The following is an 18,529-nucleotide window of genomic DNA, read 5'->3' on the forward strand; positions in this document are numbered from 1 at the left end:
AATAAGGATGAACGCAAACTTTAGTTGTTATCGGAAATGTGCCACATTCTGACAGACAATTGTTAAATGTTCAACTCGAGTCTTCAGAAGTTTATCCCAACACTACTCCAATTTCCTTTTTTCAGCTCTCAGTGGCATTCTATTCCCCGGCAAAGAAGAAGCTTCGTACAGCAATTTCCGTCTGTGGGAATCAACCGGATCCGTCATAACTTATGCTTATAGCCCTTATTTATGTACCGACGTCAAACTTTATTTACTCCTTGGACTTTTGCTGATAGGGGCTTCCGGTTATACAGCCGTCGAATATCAGCAGTATAAACACAAAAGCGTCGATAACGATGTTGGAAGTAAAGGAAAGTTTGAACTGGTACACAACAACGTCAAATCCAGAGAAATACCAGAATAACCAAGACTGTGATGGAACTCGAGTATTATTTTAAGTTATGATTAACTTGTAGCTTTTTAAGGATTCTGTGAATCGTGTTTTGGAAATGTTATTTTAGTAATAAACAATAAATAGTAGAGACCTGAATTTTATTTCAAAGAATACTGTAATTACTGTGGTGGCCAGAAAACTGTAATTTACAAAGATCCTGTAAATTTAAACTTGAAACTCAGTTTGTTCGGAAACTTCTATAGCTGACGGCGAGAGGGAGCCACAACATAGTTACATCAGTTTGATCTACAGTTTCATCATAAAGATGCAGGAAAAATAAAATGATCACACAACTTGTAACGACTTTTTAATTTTTCAACGATTTTATTACAACGGTTTATCTAACAACACCGTTATCGAGGAAAATCCTCGAAACAAGAACGTTTCCAGACTCGATTCTTCTCGAGACTAAAAACAAAGAATTGTACGAAGATACATCTTGAATCTATAGTTCTCATGCCAGCAGACTTGCAGCAATAAGTGTGTTTAACTTTCGCTAATCCTTTTGTAAGAAAATCAACACTTTGATCGTTTGTTGCAACATGCTTCAGTTCGATCAATAAGAGCTTCTCTCACAAAGCGATGTCTGACATCAATGTGCTTGAATGAAAAGTTTGATTTTCGGCCAGTTAAGGGAGCTCAAATTATCTCCATAAATTTGTAACGTAGTCAACGAATCGAAGCCAAGTTCCATAAGAAAACGTCTCCAGTAAATGCACTCTTTTACACACTCAGAGAGAGCCATGTATTCCGATTCTGTAGTCGATAAAGCAACTGTCATTTGCTTTTTAGCATTCCGTGACAAAAGTGCCCTACCAAGTATGAAAATATACCCCGAGTATAATCATCTGTCAATGGTTTATTTCCCCAATCGGCGTCTACATAAACTTTCATGGGTTCAGAATCAGAATCAAATTGTGAAGCTAAACATGCCGAAACTGCAAATGTAAATAAAGAAAATATGAACGTATCTGATTCCAAAAGCTCGTTAAATATGGTGATAAATGAAAATATCACACATAATAATGCAGAATGCAAGTGCTCCATGCTCTACGACTAAAAATAATCGAATCGAAAGCGACTGAAGTAAGAAAGTGTCATAAAACTTGATTTACTTCATTGACTCGACGCCTGCGTCTCAGCCTTCCAGTTTGAAGATAGCTGATTCGCATGAATCATGAATGACTGCATAGTCGTCACTCGCGGATCGTTGTTCATTATTGCTTTTCCGTTCATTGCACGCAGACGTGACGTTCATTTTAAAAGAATTTGAAGGTTCAGCTTTTTCTTTGAGTCGTAAGAATCGTTACGCAATTTCTTGAATTTCCGGTGAAACAACACACATCATGAAGCTTCACATCATCCTGCCATCCCTTATCAAGACATTTCAAATATTTGAATGTAAGTTTATTTTTATATATACTTCTTACTAGTTTGTAATAATATTACAGATGAGAAGTCACAAACTCGGCGTTCATCTTCAGATTTGCAAAACCGGTGATAATGGAAATGGGCATTAGTTAGGTGAGAATTTTGTTTTCAATTCAGAGACAAGAATTTGATACAAAAACTTCTGTTTAACGTCGTACGATTAAAATGCATCGAATTTAATATTCTGTTGTTCAGTTTTCATTCGCGTTGTCATCTGCAGTGAAAATCAAATCCTCTTTATGCATATTAGGAGGTAAATTGTTCATATTTATGTATGAAGCTGCTTCATTTTTATTTTTAAAATTTTTGCAGTTTATTTTGCTCTGATAACTACTTCGGACGCTTCTCTGTTTAATTTAAAAAATTGGTGGTGAAGATGAAGCGAAGCAATAAATGGAGGAAGTAATTTTCTTGTTCTTCTGCTTTTTTTCTGTTTTCGGAACTCTCAGTATTTTTTTAATTTAAAATTAAAGCTCACAATCCCTTTGTTTTCGTCTTGTTATTAATCAGGTTTTGTTCTTAAACCTAAAAATCGCTCATCTGTTAGACTAGATTTTTTTCATTTGGAATATCGCTCTTGTGTCTTCTCAATCAATTTATTTTACGTTTAAGTGAGAAAGAAAAACAACGCTGCCCGCATGGGAAAAGATGTAGCATTATTAGCATCTTTTGTGTCGTTTGTATTTCAGTGTTCCGTCTTTACAGATATAATGACGAGGAGAACAAGCCCAGATACATTTTTGTTCTTTTTTTATGCTTAGGGCGTAGTTCAAGTTCTTAAACACGTCATTTTCTATTTTTCTTATCTTGGATGATACAAATTCAATTGGTACCACACCTGTCTATATTCAAGGAATGCAGTGCCGTTTCACGTTTTTGCACTTAGTTTCGAAAATTTTTCGGTTTTCGCAAACATTTTATTGTATTAGTTGGTATAACATAAAGCAAAGCAGTGATATGTTTATAGAAACTAATTACTTTCGATGATAAAATATGACTCAGCCCAGTTATCAATTCAGTATTGTTTTGTTAGAAGAAAAATGTGATATAAGTGAAACCTAAGTAAATAATCTTTTTTGTCTTCGCAATACTAAAAGATTAAGTCATCATGAGTAATACTTCGCCCATAAAGATAACGTGCTAAATTTCAAAAACGTCAGTTGTTATCTAAGCTAGGTAATTGTTCTCTTGCTGACGGGGCACAGATAATAGAAATTTTTGCACTTTTGGAAATGCTTGAACTAATTTCTTCAGTTAAACTTTTGCGTCATTTCCTCGCGCACTTTCAACACTTTACCGATTTAGAGTGCTAATAAAGGGCTCGGGTACATTCATTGTAATATCGCTAAGATCGTGCCACATCCACGTTGAGATTGCCGTTGAAGCAACGCTGACAGCGGGTCCAGTATCAGCAATTTAAATCGTTGCCACGTTATTTTCTTGGGAGGATCAAAGTGGTTGATGGCGTTTTAATCTCAGTTTTATTACAATGGGTGTACCCGAACTCACGCCTGGCATTTACTCAAAATTATGATACTGGACACAGATTTTTAGAAATATGTAAATGCTTTGCAAAGGATAGGTTTGCAGTCAATAGACACCAACCTTAGGGTTGTGGTGACACCAACCTTAGGGTTGTGGTCTATTCAAGGGGTGGTTGCAGTGGTCCCTCGGGTGCCACTGTTGACTTAAGATCTACCCTAATTAAATCAAGTCTAAAACTAAAATGCAAACTAAAAAATTAGAAAAGAGCACTGTAAGAATGTTGTCTTTGCTGTGAGACGGATCTTGCATCCGCTCATGGTCAAGGGCTTCCACTTGCGGTCTCGACTGGGCTCTGCCTGTGAATTTATCAGGATGAATTGCTCACAGGCATCCCATTCCTAAGACTTTTCCTGAGGCTGTGTTCTGTCTGAAGTGGGTTAAAATAACCCCAAATGAGCACAACCTTAATTTTGTTACTTCCAATTGGTTGTATTCAGGCGATAATGATTTCGAAAGTGTTCATTTTTTGTATTTTTGGGAACACGACAAAAAGGGCATTTCTATATGAAGATTCTTCCGCTTGTATTTGTAATTATTAGCTTCCTTTGATTTTTTGATAGACAGGTTCTAAATCCTCAGAACATTCCTCTTCAGCGACAATTTTATTTTCTACTTGATAACTGAAGCAGTGCACTTGTGGCCTTTCTCTACCAGGCGCTCGGGTACATTCCCTGTAACATCTCTAAGAACAGCACCACAGCAACGTTGAAATTCTCGGTGAAGCAGCGACTGGCAATCGGGTCCAATATGAAAATCTTAATCGTTGTCACACTGTTTCTTCGGGAGGATCAAAGTTGATGATGGTCAGTCTTGGTTTTATTACAGTGAGTGTACCCGAACCCACGCCTTGCATTTAGTGTCTTCCACAAAAACTGAATATTAAGAAACGTTGATTCGGATATTGGACACAGGGTTTTGTGGAGGAGTGAATGCTTGGCGAAGAAAGGGGGGAGAAAAGGCAGATTTATGGTCAATAAACACCAACCTCACAATGGGTTGTGGTTTATTTAAAGGGGTGGTTTCAGCTGCCCCCTTCGGGGGGGTAACTGATTACCTTACCTTAAACCACTTAACATCGACCCAATCAATTGAATAAGATATGTTTGAGTAAAAAGCAAGCCTATAAATCCTAAAACCAAATCGTTTATTATTATAATGTATCAATTCTATATAAATGTGTGAGAAGACCGAATTTAGTGTTACCCTCGACGTTGACGGACCTGTTCGCGGAGCCCGTTAGTGGAGAGGGTTGCCACTTACGGTTGTGTGTGGGCTCTGCTGTTGGTTGACTTTTCATTGCTTATGCGTTTATTCGTTTATTCGTGGCATTGTGAATAATATTCGTAGACATCCCATACACATGACTTTCCTGGGCCATAGGTCTGCACTGTTGGTTATGGGGGAAAATGGGTTTAAATAACCCCTGCATGAATATATTTCAATATATTACCAAAGGAGCAAAAATTTAGTTAATTTTATCCAAACACTGGGTATTTGTATCATCAAAAATATTTCTAATTGTTCAACATTACAATTTAATTCTTCCCAATGCTTCAAAATAATTCCAATAGGAAAGTATGGCTTCCAGAAAGTGTAAAGTACAGTTTTAAAATTTGTTTTTATCTTTTAAGTAGTTTATTAGACTTCTCGACTAGTCAAGATCTTAGATTTAGTCATCGAACTTCATACTCTTCAGTAACTCTCGAAAAACCGGTAGGAAACGTGGAATTTGTGTTTTTCTATTTTGTATCTTATCCATTAGAGCTACAGGTTCACCCTACTACGTAGACGATGGCCGCTTAATCTACATTAAAAGGGTGAGTTTCTGAACTTAGTCTTTATCATTGTACTAATTTTTTAAAACTTTAACAGGATTCGGAAAAAGACACAAATTTTTCAAAATGTTGCCAGAGCACAGAAAGTCATGTCCAAAGGAGGATTTCCACATACGTAGTCGAATTTAATTTTTTTACTTTGTTAATCATTGTTCTGTTTTATTTATTGTAACGATAGTGTTTCTGTACTAAAGTGTATGTTAAGAACACAATTGAATGTTAAGTTTTTAGATTCGATAATTTACATTTTATAAATGCAATGTTTATTAGCTTGTATAGTTTTATATACTGTTATAATTATTGAATTCATTGTGGTCGATATTTTTCATTGTTACTTAAGATAATAATAATTATTTTATAAATTACGACTATTTTATTTCTTTTGAAATCCAGTTAATAAAAAGATGAGTTGCAAAATTTGTTAATAAATAAGATTTACGTAACTGTATTTAATTATGAAAAAAAAAAGTTAGAAACTAAAATGTAAATAGCATTTTCTCCATGGACTTTACACCATCAATGTGTGTCAGTTTTTGATTAGAAATTGATTGCAAATGAGAATGATTTCTATTCCGTAGAAATACGCAACATTCTTTTAAAATAGTTAAAGTTGCACTTAAAATGATACAAAGATAATATAAATATTCGTGGAATTGTAAATTGTTTCATTCTATTGTAAATTTAAATATACTTATAAATGAATTAATGTGGTAATAAAAATTTACTGGTAGTATTATAAATGCATCTTAAACTTATCTTACATGTCTTCATCATACATCTGACGCATGACCGACATAATGAAATCAAATTTGAGAGTTTATTAATGTTTGTAGTCATTTTAGTACATATTCAAACTTTCGCAAAAAGGTGAACGCGTCAGATCAAAGTCATACTTTGATTAAAAACGGTTTTGCCTAATTTTTTCTTCTTTTTCAATTCAATTAATTTTTCAATTATCATGTTTAATAATAATGGATTAGAAACATTCCATTGGAGTTCGTTAACATTTCGCAAAATTTTATTATTATTTTATTATTATTTTATTATTACTATTATCTTCATATGAATAAATAATACAGCATCATTTAAATTTCTATTGGTAATCCAAGTTTAGCAGTAAGTCATAAAAAAAACATTTTTTAAGCTTTGCTTTATATAAAATTAAATTAAAACAACTATTCATTCTTCTCATAAATTAGTATGACGTTTTTACTCTCATTAAATCTGATTAGGCTTTTCGTCGAATTATCTTATCACAGTTGACAAATATTTAATGCGTTACTAAAAAGGTGAATATTACATTTATTATGGGACCACTATAAAACCTTTTAGGTGTTTAATTTTCATTCAATTTCTTTTTATCCTTGACCTAGCATAGTCCTTTCTATAACTTTATTTATAATTAATCTTTTGTTAATATTATACTCGTAATTATTTTATATGACAATACAAATTAGTCTTTATTGCTCTCATAAACTATTATTCTTTCAAAACCACGTCAATTTTTAGTCTTTATGGTGACGAAAATGAGGTTGTTTCTTTTGGTAGTTAAATAATCAAAACGTAAAATTTAGACAATAATTTTGAAAATTCCAGTGCCTACTTGTTACTTCAAGTTTCGTCTTTGCTCGAAGAATTTCCACTTGTAAAAATTCAAATGTTCAATGCCTCGACACTTCCCAGTACACACTTTGTAGCAAAGTGGGCAAACAAATTATTACGATTGGAAAAATCCAGAAATGTCCTGCTGGAACAATTTGTGATGATCGTGGTGTATTTCCGTAAGTTATCAAATTGGTAAATTAAATATTACTTTAAAAAATTCAGGTGTGTTAAGGTGAAACGGCAAACATTTGTAGCCGCGCTAGTGAAGGAGGTAACAACAGAAGCACCGGGTGAGCTTTATAATTTTATTCTTTAAAATTAACACAATAAAATGAGTTAACTAACTAGAGCTAATATTTGATAGTGACGGAGCCACCATGCTTTGGAGACGCAAAATTTCCAGCATCGTTATGTAATCAATATTATCAATGTGAACAAACTTGGTGGTGGTGGGCACCTTATTTAAAAACGTGTCCACCGGGTTTAGCGTACGATCCATCTATTTCCGATTGTGGTCCTGCTGAAGAGTTAAATTGTCCACTCGGGACAACTCCAATTCCCACCACTACGCCTGTTCCAGGTAATTTTTTTTACGGTAATTCACAAATTAATAATGATTATAAACGTTAAAATAAATTTAATCGTTAATGAAGTATTCTTGTGTCAATTTAACAGTTACCGCGCCCCCATGCGATGGTTCAAGTAAAAGTCCAGCAACTTCTTGTAATCAGTACTACGAGTGTGTAGAAAATTGGTGGTGGTGGGAACCAGCATTGAAAACGTGCCCGGAAGGATTAGTTTTTGATGAAATAATAAATGATTGCTCTGTTACGGGTTCTGGGAGATGTGCTAAAATAGAATATACAACAACAGAAACCAGAGCAAAGACCACAACAGTTTTGTCAACAACCACTTCAGAGTTAACAACTGAGGTGACCAGTACAATAACAACTAAGCCAACTTTTTCAACAACTGACTTGACAACGACTACGTATGAACCGACCATTGCGAGTGTTCCTTCAACAATTGATGAAACGAGTACTACAAATACTGATTTTTCAACTACATCGGAGTTACCTAGTACAACAACCACATTTGAAATGAGTACTACGACAATTTTTTCTTCAACCACAACAGTTGAAACAAGTGGTACAACAACAAATGAGCCGACTTCTCAAACAACTACTCCTACTTTCTTTGAATTGAGTAGTGCCTCGACAATTCCTTCAACGATTGAGCCGAGCAGTCCTACAATAGAAGAACCATCATCTCCGACGACAATTCCGCCAACAACTAGCTCTGAATTAAGTAGTACGACGACTGTTCCTACGACTGTGGATACTAACAGTCCAACAACGGAAAAACCATCATCTCCAACGTCTATTCTACCAACAACTAGCTCTGAATTAAAGAGTACGACGACTGTTTCTACGACAGTTGAGACGAACAGTCCAACAACAACTAGCTCTGAATTGAGTAGTACGACAGCTGTTCCTACGACTGTAGTGACTAACAGTCCAACAACGGAAGAACCATCATCTCCAACGACTATTCCGCCAACAACTAGCTCTGAATTAAGTAGTACGACAGCTGTTCCTACGACTGTGGTGACTAACAGTCCAACAACGGAAGAACCATCATCTCCAACGACAATTCCGCCAACAACTAGCTCTGAATTAAGTAGTACGACAGCTGTTCCTACGACTGTGGTGACTAACAGTCCAACAACGGAAGAACCATCATCTCCAACGACTATTCCGCCAACAACTATCTCTGAATTTAGTAGTACGACGACTGTTCCTACGACTGTGGTGACTAACAGTCCAACAACGGAAGAACCATCATCTCCAACGATTATTCCACCAACAACTAGCTCTGAATTGAGTAGTACGACAACTGTTCCTACGACAGTTAAGACGAGGAGTCCAACAACAGAAGGACCATCAGCTCCAACGACAATTCCACCAACAACTAGCTCTGAATTAAGTAGTTCGACGACTGTTCCTACGACTGTGGATACTAACAGTCCAACAACGGAAAAACCATCATCTCCAACGACTATTCTACCAACAACTAGCTCTGAATTGAAGAGTACGACGACTGTTTCTACGACAGTTGAGACGAACAGTCCAACAACGGAGGAACCATCTTCTCCAACGACCATTCCGCCAACAACTAGCTCTGAATTGAGTAGTACGACAGCTGTTCCTACGACTGTGGTGACTAACAATCCAACAACGGAAGAACCGTCATCTCCAACGACCATTCCACCAACAACTATCTCTGAATTTAGTAGTACGACGACTGTTCCTACGACTGTGGAGACTAGCAGTCCAACAACGGAAGAACCATCATCTCCAACGATTATTCCACCAAAAACTAGCTCTGAATTGAGTAGTACGACAGCTGTTCCTACGACTGTGGTGACTAACAGTCCAACAACGGAAGGACCATCATCTCCAACGACTATTCCACCAAAAACTAGCTCTGAATTGAAGAGTACGACGACTGTTCCTACGACAACGGAGGAACCATCTTCTCCAACAACAATTTCGCCAACAACTAGCTCTGAATTGAGTGGTACGACGACTGTTCCTACGACTGTGGAGACTAACAGTCCAACAACAGAGGAACTATCATCTCAAACGACAATTCCACCAACTACTAGCTCTGAATTAAGTAGTACGACGACTGTTCCTACGACTGTGGAGACTAACAGTCCAACAACGGAAGAACCATCATCTCCAACGACTATTCCGCCAACAACTATCTCTGAATTTAGTAGTACGACAGCTGTTCCTACGACTGTGGTGACTAACAGTCCAACAACGGAAGAACCATCATCTCCAACGACTATTCCGCCAACAACTATCTCTGAATTTAGTAGTACGACGACTGTTCCTACGACTGTGGAGACTAACAGTCCAACAACGGAAGAACCATCATCTCCAACGATTATTCCACCAACAACTAGCTCTGAATTGAGTAGTACGACAGCTGTTCCTACGACTGTGGTGACTAACAGTCCAACAACGGAAGAACCATCATCTCCAACGACTATTCCGCCAACAACTATCTCTGAATTTAGTAGTACGACGACTGTTCCTACGACTGTGGTGACTAACACTCCAACAACGGAAGAACCATCATCTCCAACGACGATTCCGCCAACAACTAGCTCTGAATTTAGTAGTACGACGACTGTTCTTACGACTGTGGAGACTAACAGTCCAACAACGGAAGAACCATCATCTCCAACGACTATTCCGCCAACAACTAGCTCTGAATTTAGTAGTACGACAGCTGTTCCTACGACTGTGGTGACTAACAGTCCAACAACGGAAGAACCATCATCTCCAACGGCTATTCCGCCAACAACTATCTCTGAATTTAGTAGTACGACGACTGTTCCTACGACTGTGGAGACTAACAGTCCAACAACGGAAGAACCATCATCTCCAACGATTATTCCACCAACAACTATCTCTGAATTTAGTAGTACGACGACTGTTCCTACGACTGTGGTTACTAACAGTCCAACAACGGAAGAACCATCATCTCCAACGACTATTCCGCCAACAACTAGCTCTGAATTTAGTAGTACGACGACTGTTCCTACGACTGTGGAGACTAACAGTCCAACAACGAAAGAACCATCATCTCCAACAATTATTCCACCAACAACTAGCTCTGAATTTAGTAGTACGACAGCTGTTCCTACGACTGTGGTGACTAACAGTCCAACAACGGAAGAACCATCATCTCCAACGACTATTCCACCAACAACTAGTTCTGAATTGAAGAGTACGACGACTGTTCCTACGACAACGGAGGAACCATATTCTCCGGAGGAACCATCTTCTCCAACAACAATTTCGCCAACAACTAGCTCTGAATTGAGTGGTACGACGACTGTTCCTACGACTGTGGAGACTAACAGTCCAACAACAGAGGAACTATCATCTCAAACGACAATTCCACCAACTACTAGCTCTGAATTAAGTAGTACGACGACTGTTCCTACGACTGTGGAGACTAACAGTCCAACAACGGAAGAACCATCATCTCCAACGACTATTCCGCCAACAACTATCTCTGAATTTAGTAGTACGACGACTGTTCCTACGACTGTGGTTACTAACAGTCCAACAACGGAAGAACCATCATCTCCAACGACTATTCCGCCAACAACTAGCTCTGAATTTAGTAGTACGACGACTGTTCCTACGACTGTGGTGACTAACACTCCAACAACGGAAGAACCATCATCTCCAACGACGATTCCGCCAACAACTAGCTCTGAATTTAGTAGTACGACGACTGTTCTTACGACTGTGGAGACTAACAGTCCAACAACGGAAGAACCATCATCTCCAACGACTATTCCGCCAACAACTAGCTCTGAATTTAGTAGTACGACAGCTGTTCCTACGACTGTGGTGACTAACAGTCCAACAACGGAAGAACCATCATCTCCAACGGCTATTCCGCCAACAACTATCTCTGAATTTAGTAGTACGACGACTGTTCCTACGACTGTGGAGACTAACAGTCCAACAACGGAAGAACCATCATCTCCAACGATTATTCCACCAACAACTATCTCTGAATTTAGTAGTACGACGACTGTTCCTACGACTGTGGTTACTAACAGTCCAACAACGGAAGAACCATCATCTCCAACGACTATTCCGCCAACAACTAGCTCTGAATTTAGTAGTACGACGACTGTTCCTACGACTGTGGAGACTAACAGTCCAACAACGAAAGAACCATCATCTCCAACAATTATTCCACCAACAACTAGCTCTGAATTTAGTAGTACGACAGCTGTTCCTACGACTGTGGTGACTAACAGTCCAACAACGGAAGAACCATCATCTCCAACGACTATTCCACCAACAACTAGTTCTGAATTGAAGAGTACGACGACTGTTCCTACGACAACGGAGGAACCATATTCTCCGGAGGAACCATCTTCTCCAACAACAATTTCGCCAACAACTAGCTCTGAATTGAGTGGTACGACGACTGTTCCTACGACTGTGGAGACTAACAGTCCAACAACAGAGGAACTATCATCTCAAACGACAATTCCACCAACTACTAGCTCTGAATTAAGTAGTACGACGACTGTTCCTACGACTGTGGAGACTAACAGTCCAACAACGGAAGAACCATCATCTCCAACGACTATTCCGCCAACAACTATCTCTGAATTTAGTAGTACGACGACTGTTCCTACGACTGTGGTTACTAACAGTCCAACAACGGAAGAACCATCATCTCCAACGACTATTCCGCCAACAACTAGCTCTGAATTTAGTAGTACGACGACTGTTCCTACGACTGTGGAGACTAACAGTCCAACAACGAAAGAACCATCATCTCCAACAATTATTCCACCAACAACTAGCTCTGAATTTAGTAGTACGACAGCTGTTCCTACGACTGTGGTGACTAACAGTCCAACAACGGAAGAACCATCATCTCCAACGACTATTCCGCCAACAACTAGCTCTGAATTTAGTAGTACGACGACTGTTCCTACGACTGTGGAGACTAACAGTCCAACAACGGAAGAACCATCGTCTCCAACGACTATTCCACCAACAACTAGCTCTGAATTGAAGAGTACGACGACTGTTCCTACGACAGTTGAGACGAGCAGTTCAACAACGGAGGAACCATCTTCTCCAACAACAATTCCGCCAACAACTAGTTCTGAATTGAGTAGTACGACGACTGTTCCTACGACAGTTGAGACGAACAGTCCAACAACGGAGGAACCATCTTCTCCAACGACTATTCCGCCAACAACTAGCTCTGAATTTAGTAGTACGACGACTGTTCCTACGACTGTGGAGACTAACAGTCCAACAACGAAAGAACCATCATCTCCAACAATTATTCCACCAACAACTAGCTCTGAATTTAGTAGTACGACAGCTGTTCCTACGACTGTGGTGACTAACAGTCCAACAACGGAAGAACCATCATCTCCAACGACTATTCCGCCAACAACTAGCTCTGAATTTAGTAGTACGACGACTGTTCCTACGACTGTGGAGACTAACAGTCCAACAACGGAAGAACCATCGTCTCCAACGACTATTCCACCAACAACTAGCTCTGAATTGAAGAGTACGACGACTGTTCCTACGACAGTTGAGACGAGCAGTTCAACAACGGAGGAACCATCTTCTCCAACAACAATTCCGCCAACAACTAGTTCTGAAGTTAGTAGTACGACGACTGCTCCTACGACTGTGGAAACTAACAGTCCAACAACGGAGGAACCATCTTCTCCAACAACAATTCCGCCAACTAGCTTTGAATTGAGTAGTACGACAGCTGTTCCTACGACTGTTGAGACGAACAGTCCAACAACGGAGGAACCATCTTCTCCAACAACTAGCTCGGAATTGAGTAATACAACAGTTGAAACGAGCAGCCCAACAACGGAGAAACCATCTTCTCGAACGACGATTCCGCCAACAACTAGCTCTGAATTGAGTAGTACGACAGCTGTTCCTACGACTGTGGTGACTAACAGTCCAACAACGGAAGAACCATCATCTCCAACAACTATTCCACCAACAACTAGCTACGAATTCAGTAGTACGACGGCTGTTCCTACGACTGTGGATACAAACAGTCCAACAATGGAAGAACCATCATCTCCAACGACGATTCCGCTAACAACTAGCTCTGAATTTAGTACTGCTACATCAGTTCCTTCAACAACTACTTTTGAATCATCTATTACTACAACAACTATGCCTTCGACTACTACCGTTGGCTCAGATAGTACGACTAATGAAATAACTCCTACAACATCTGAGTCGATTACAACAACTGTAGCGTCAACAGTGGCAATAACTGAACCAACCAATACGGAAAATACTGAATCAACCCTTACAACGACTATTTTCTCAACTACTGAAACTGAGAAAGGTACAACAAGTGAAATTAGTCCTACAACGTCAGAATCGATTACAACCGTTCTTTCAACAATAACAACTGAGTTAACCAGTACGGAAACTGCCAAATCGACTATTACAACGACTATTTTCTCAACCACTGAAACAGAACAAAGCACTACAACAAATGTTCCTTCAACAACAGCTGACTCAACAACGATTGAATCAACTGGTATAACTGAATCAACAACTACAACTGATCAAACTAGTACAACGACAGTTGATTCAACGCTTTCAACAGCAACTGATGCGACCAGTACAACAACGGTCAAACCGAGTACTACCACACTTTCTTTAATGACCACAGCAGTACCATTTACCACAACAGTTGGTACAACAAAACTCACAACCAAGAGACCGACTACGACAATTCCATCTACGACAACGCCTTCAGCTCCAGGTAAAAAAAATGTTTCAATTTACGAAATTTCAACTAGATTTTTATTTTAGTCACTCCACCAGCTTGTTCGGGATCTGCTAAGTACCCCGCAGCAAATTGTACTCAGTACTATCAATGCATAGCGGTGTTATGGTGGTGGGAACCGCATCTACTAACATGCGCTGACGGTCAAGCTTACGATGTTGGCACTGGAGCTTGCTCTACCGAAGCATATGCAAAGTGTAGATCTTCGAGTACTATTAAACCGACGACAACAACAACAACAACAGCAAAACCAGCAACAACTACAACAAAACCCACAACAACAACAACAAAAACCACAACAACAACAACAACTACAACAAAACCTACAACAACAACAACAACTAGAAAACCCACAACAACAATAACAAAACCCACAACAACAACGGCAAAGCCCACAACAACAACGACAAAACCCACAACAACGACAACAATGCCTACAACAACCACACCAGTTCCTAGTAAGAAGAAATAGGTTTAATATTGTTTTTAATTAAAGACATAATTTTCTGTTCTTAGCTGCCCCTTCGACGTGTACCGCCGCAGGAAACTATCCAGCACCTGCTTGTAATCAGTACTACAGCTGTGTTTATGTGATGTGGTGGTGGAGTCTGGTCGTAGAAACGTGCCCCTCTGGTCAAGGATTTGATGTGAAGACAGGTCAATGCGGTGTTGTTCCTAATTGTTCTTAATTCTTTTAATGGTCATAAATAAAGCATTCATTATTTCACAGGCACTTATGTAACTTTAACTTTTGTTGATTTGCTAGAAAAAGTCTTGTAATGGTTTAAATTCAACGTTTATTGATAAATTTAGTTAGACAGTTTTACTCATTCAAAATACAAGTTCTAACCAAAGCTTCACAAACCGAATACGGGTCACAATTGGATGACGGTCTTCGATCTTCCAAATATCCTTTCTTTTCTTCTGCACAACCACGCGGAATTCGGATACTTGCGCCACGATTAGCAACACCTAAATTCGATTATTAATAAAACATTGACAGAAAAAAAACGAACCTGAGGTAAAATCATGAATTGAAGACGTTTCATTCCTTCCCGTCAATCGTCGTTCATTATCTTTTCCTCCTCTTGGATCATAAGCTTTGATGTGCTTTTGATGATTCTTCGAAAGTTTCTCAATTGCTTTTTCTATTTCACTACAATAAGATTGTTTAAAAGATAATAACGCTAGATACCATCAACTTACACTAATCCTCCTTCCTCCCTCATCGCTTTTGTCGAAAAATTAGTGTGAGCTCCCGCTCCATTCCAATCACCTTGGACTGGTTTTGGGTCAAAAGTTACAATAACACCAAAATCTTCAGCTACGCGATGAAGAATATATCTGGAGACCCACACTTGGTCCCCAGCGTCTATTCCTTCGCACGGACCAATTTGGTATTCCCACTATAAAAATTACTAGATTAAAACGGATAAAAGAACAATCTTTAATGTACCTGTGACGGCATCACCTCAGCATTGGTTCCCGCAATGTTAACTCCAGCATACAAGCAAGCGCTGTAATGAGATTCGACTATATCACGCGCGTAGACTTTATCAGCCCCAACACCACAATAATATGGTCCTTGAGGGCCTGGAAAACCACGTTTGGGCCACCCTAAAGGTCGCATATCCATGTCTAAAAGAGTGTACTCTTGTTCGATCCCAAACCAAGGTACTGTGGATTTCGCAAGCTCCATTGCTTCTAAGCAAGAGTGCCGTTTATTGGTACGTGTCGCAGTATAATCATAGCGATAAGTATCACACAACACGAGTTTGTTGTTGCCTCTGGTAAAAGGATCATTGTACAACGCCACAGGATAAAGAAAAGTATCAGAGTTTACTCCTTCGGCTTGGTAAGTAGAACTACCATCGTAGTTCCATACCGGCAAATCTATTCAAAAAAATGGGTTAGGATAAGAAATTGAAAGGGTTTTTTACCTCTTGGTGTCGTTGGTACAAAGTCCAAGGTACGCGTCTTCGCCCTCACGTTCTCTCCAGTTCCATCGACCCATATGTATGTAACTTTGACTTTACCATGAACGCTCAAGGATCTGTACCTTTCAGCAACAGCCTTATTTAATTGGGCGTTGGGGGAACTTTTTAGAGTACTCGCTGGCATATTTTCTTCGCAGCGGAGTTCAAACTGTCTTGATAAGTTTATCGCGTTTTGTGTTAAAACTGTTTTTTGGTCAATCTGATCCGTGCATCATCACGACATATGACGTGGGCAGATAAGGAAATTTGTTATTTCTTCCGATTATTCCATCATTGCTCTTGTTTATAATAAAGACAGATAAATAAATCAATGATGGAAAAGTACAGTGTATAGAAGTATTTATCTATTGCATTTGAAATTAGTTATTTTTATTGAAATTAGGCCAGATATCTTTTTTTTTAATTTCGTTAAATCACTTTTGATTATTATTTTCCATTGTTAGATCTTTCTTTTCTTTGCTTTTTCAGTGTTCTTTTTTTATCGTTTTATGGTTACGAGGCAATTTTTGTTCGAAGCGGTGAAAAAAATGGACATAATTACCACAATGATTCTTTTATTCTGCGTACATCTACAATACGAACAAGTACAATTGTCATCCATATAACTTATAATATCAGAATCACTAGGATTAATTCACAATAATTTCTACTCTGACACAAATTTAGTAAAGTTATTTACTAAAATTAAATTTTTCTATTTACAACATAACTTATGTACTAATAGGAACTTTGGTTTCATTCGGAGTCTCCTCCTACAAAATGAACGTCAAGAGATCAAACGTTTGGAATCCGATGCGAAGAAAGTCATCACATTTCTTTATCGTAAAAATTTTGGTCATTCTCCCGAAATGCTTAATTTCTAAGTACATCCACGATATGTTTTCGAAGAATCGTATACTCGACGCACCGCATGAGGGATGTTGAAAAAAAAACAGTCATCTTGAATCAGTTTATTACAATCAGGATAATTGAAAATAATAATTTAAGTGCTCGCCTCAGTTTCGGTGCCAACTGTAATAAATATTTAAAAAAAAAGAGTATTGTGGCATCTTTGAATTGTCAAATCTTACAACGTACCATCACACAATAACAACAATCCTTGAAATTTTTACACGATTATTTACAAAAATTGATTGTATACGAGTATTTACACTTGAACAGTTTGTGGGCAAATCACAGACGGCTTACACCATTCCTTTCGACATCATCCGAACGGTGTTCTTCAGTGCCTGGCGCTTGTTACAGAACCATATCCTGATCACTTCTCGCTCGTATCCTAATTGATGAGCCAGACCGGTGATTTCAGTTCCTACAACCGCCAGTCAGTCGAATTAATTTAACAAGATTTTTACCATACCTGAAGGATGAGTGTTGCGTTCGAAATGCGCATTTAACAATTCTAACGCTTGCGGAGTGAACGACGTCCTCCGTTTCCGCTTCTTTGACGGTTCAATTCCAATGAAATCCGTCAAGTGATTTTGGCCACTTTTGTATCTACAATCAAACAAACTTTTATCAGTCATCAACTCTCTACATTTTCTCACCAACCTTTCTTCAGCTTCCTTCATCCACCTCTCCAGAACTGGTTTAATTTTCTGCGCGCTCTTCGGCGTAATGTCCAATTTTTCAAACCTACAACAAACACTCGATCAGAATTGTCAAACCTAAATAACAATTTAGATGATTTAGGCACAGGACACTGACCAAAACACTGAAAACGTGAGAAAACCAAACATGTTTGACTATGCCAGTGCCCTGGCGCAAATCCAACAAACACAAAGTACAAACTTATCCTATTACTCAACCATGACGTACATCGCTTGCTGCTGTGACGAAAGTTGCGCGGCTGCAAACATCTGAGACGCCAGGGCACTGGGAACAAACCAAGGAATTACTTACGTCATACACCATCGCCGAACAAATGCAAGCAAACTCTATTGACTTGTATTCGTTCAGTGATAAGAATTGACATGTCCTGGCTTTGATTTGAGGTAAAGGGAAGGAAGCCTACCTGCAAATTGCGCTTTGACTGTAAGCAGGACCTTCGGTGACGCTGAGGGCTTGACCGACTTGGGTTTGGGTCAGTCCCAGAGAGAGTCGGCGAAGTTTGAACGCTTTGGCGAAGTCTTTTATTTCGTCGAGGTTTATGCCGTCGACCACGTTACTACTCGTCTGGTTTATCGTCGGCTGATCTGCAACATCGTCAACCCATTAATCGGAAACTTATTAAAACTATGTATTAAACTAAAAAGCTTTCAGGTTGCAATTTCGAT

General features: G+C 38.8%; 4 protein-coding genes and 1 long non-coding RNA gene across 9 annotated transcripts in view; 3 read left to right on the forward strand and 2 right to left on the reverse strand.

Annotated features, from left to right (window-relative positions):
- The window catches only part of LOC148168628 (UNC93-like protein), a 28,004-nt gene extending 27,482 nt beyond the window's left edge, over positions 1 to 522 (forward strand). The window contains exon 7 of the mRNA XM_088045788.1: positions 126 to 522. Coding sequence (XP_087901914.1) covers positions 126 to 406 — 281 coding nt within the window. The 3' untranslated portion in view covers positions 407 to 522. The remainder of the gene's footprint in view (positions 1 to 125) is intronic.
- Positions 523 to 1,619: 1,097 nt separating this feature from the next.
- LOC148168629 (uncharacterized) lies at positions 1,620 to 5,612 on the forward strand. Its single transcript, XR_015770766.1, has 3 exons — positions 1,620 to 1,837; positions 1,888 to 5,229; positions 5,285 to 5,612. It is a non-coding gene; the product is annotated as an uncharacterized LOC148168629 (long non-coding RNA).
- A 1,149-nt stretch (positions 5,613 to 6,761) lies between these two features.
- LOC148168630 (uncharacterized) lies at positions 6,762 to 14,985 on the forward strand. The gene is made up of 7 exons (XM_088046234.1): positions 6,762 to 6,791; positions 6,844 to 7,028; positions 7,075 to 7,142; positions 7,217 to 7,432; positions 7,528 to 14,235; positions 14,286 to 14,717; positions 14,776 to 14,985. The coding sequence occupies exons 1-7, from the start codon at positions 6,762 to 6,764 to the stop codon at positions 14,946 to 14,948; spliced, it is 7,812 nt and encodes a 2,603-aa protein (XP_087902360.1). The 3' UTR covers positions 14,949 to 14,985.
- Positions 14,986 to 15,033: 48 nt separating this feature from the next.
- Positions 15,034 to 16,445, reverse strand: LOC148168631 (glutamine synthetase 2, cytoplasmic-like). The gene is made up of 5 exons (XM_088045684.1): positions 16,200 to 16,445; positions 15,716 to 16,152; positions 15,466 to 15,665; positions 15,276 to 15,415; positions 15,034 to 15,231 (listed from the first exon to the last, which is right to left on the reverse strand). The coding sequence occupies exons 1-5, from the start codon at positions 16,378 to 16,380 to the stop codon at positions 15,083 to 15,085; spliced, it is 1,107 nt and encodes a 368-aa protein (XP_087901810.1). The 5' UTR covers positions 16,381 to 16,445; the 3' UTR covers positions 15,034 to 15,082.
- A 746-nt stretch (positions 16,446 to 17,191) lies between these two features.
- The window catches only part of pdm3 (POU-domain protein pdm3), a 45,582-nt gene continuing 44,244 nt past the window's right edge, over positions 17,192 to 18,529 (reverse strand). For 3 of the 5 annotated variants that reach the window (XM_088045886.1, XM_088045887.1, XM_088045885.1), the window contains exons 8-12: positions 18,268 to 18,448; positions 18,072 to 18,128; positions 17,805 to 17,888; positions 17,614 to 17,765; positions 17,192 to 17,565 (exon numbers count right to left, since the gene is read on the reverse strand). In XM_088045886.1, the coding sequence (XP_087902012.1) occupies positions 17,441 to 17,565; positions 17,614 to 17,765; positions 17,805 to 17,888; positions 18,072 to 18,128; positions 18,268 to 18,448 (599 nt within the window). In that variant the 3' untranslated portion in view covers positions 17,192 to 17,440. The remainder of the gene's footprint in view (positions 17,566 to 17,613; positions 17,766 to 17,804; positions 17,889 to 18,071; positions 18,129 to 18,267; positions 18,449 to 18,529) is intronic. The other 2 variants (XM_088045888.1, XM_088045889.1) reach the window with 2 other exon arrangements.

The sequence above is a fragment of the Gnatocerus cornutus genome, chromosome 9 (assembly GCF_029298725.1).
Source record: "Gnatocerus cornutus isolate USDA-ARS CGAHR chromosome 9, icGnaCorn1.1, whole genome shotgun sequence".
Classification (NCBI taxonomy): domain Eukaryota; kingdom Metazoa; phylum Arthropoda; class Insecta; order Coleoptera; family Tenebrionidae; genus Gnatocerus; species Gnatocerus cornutus.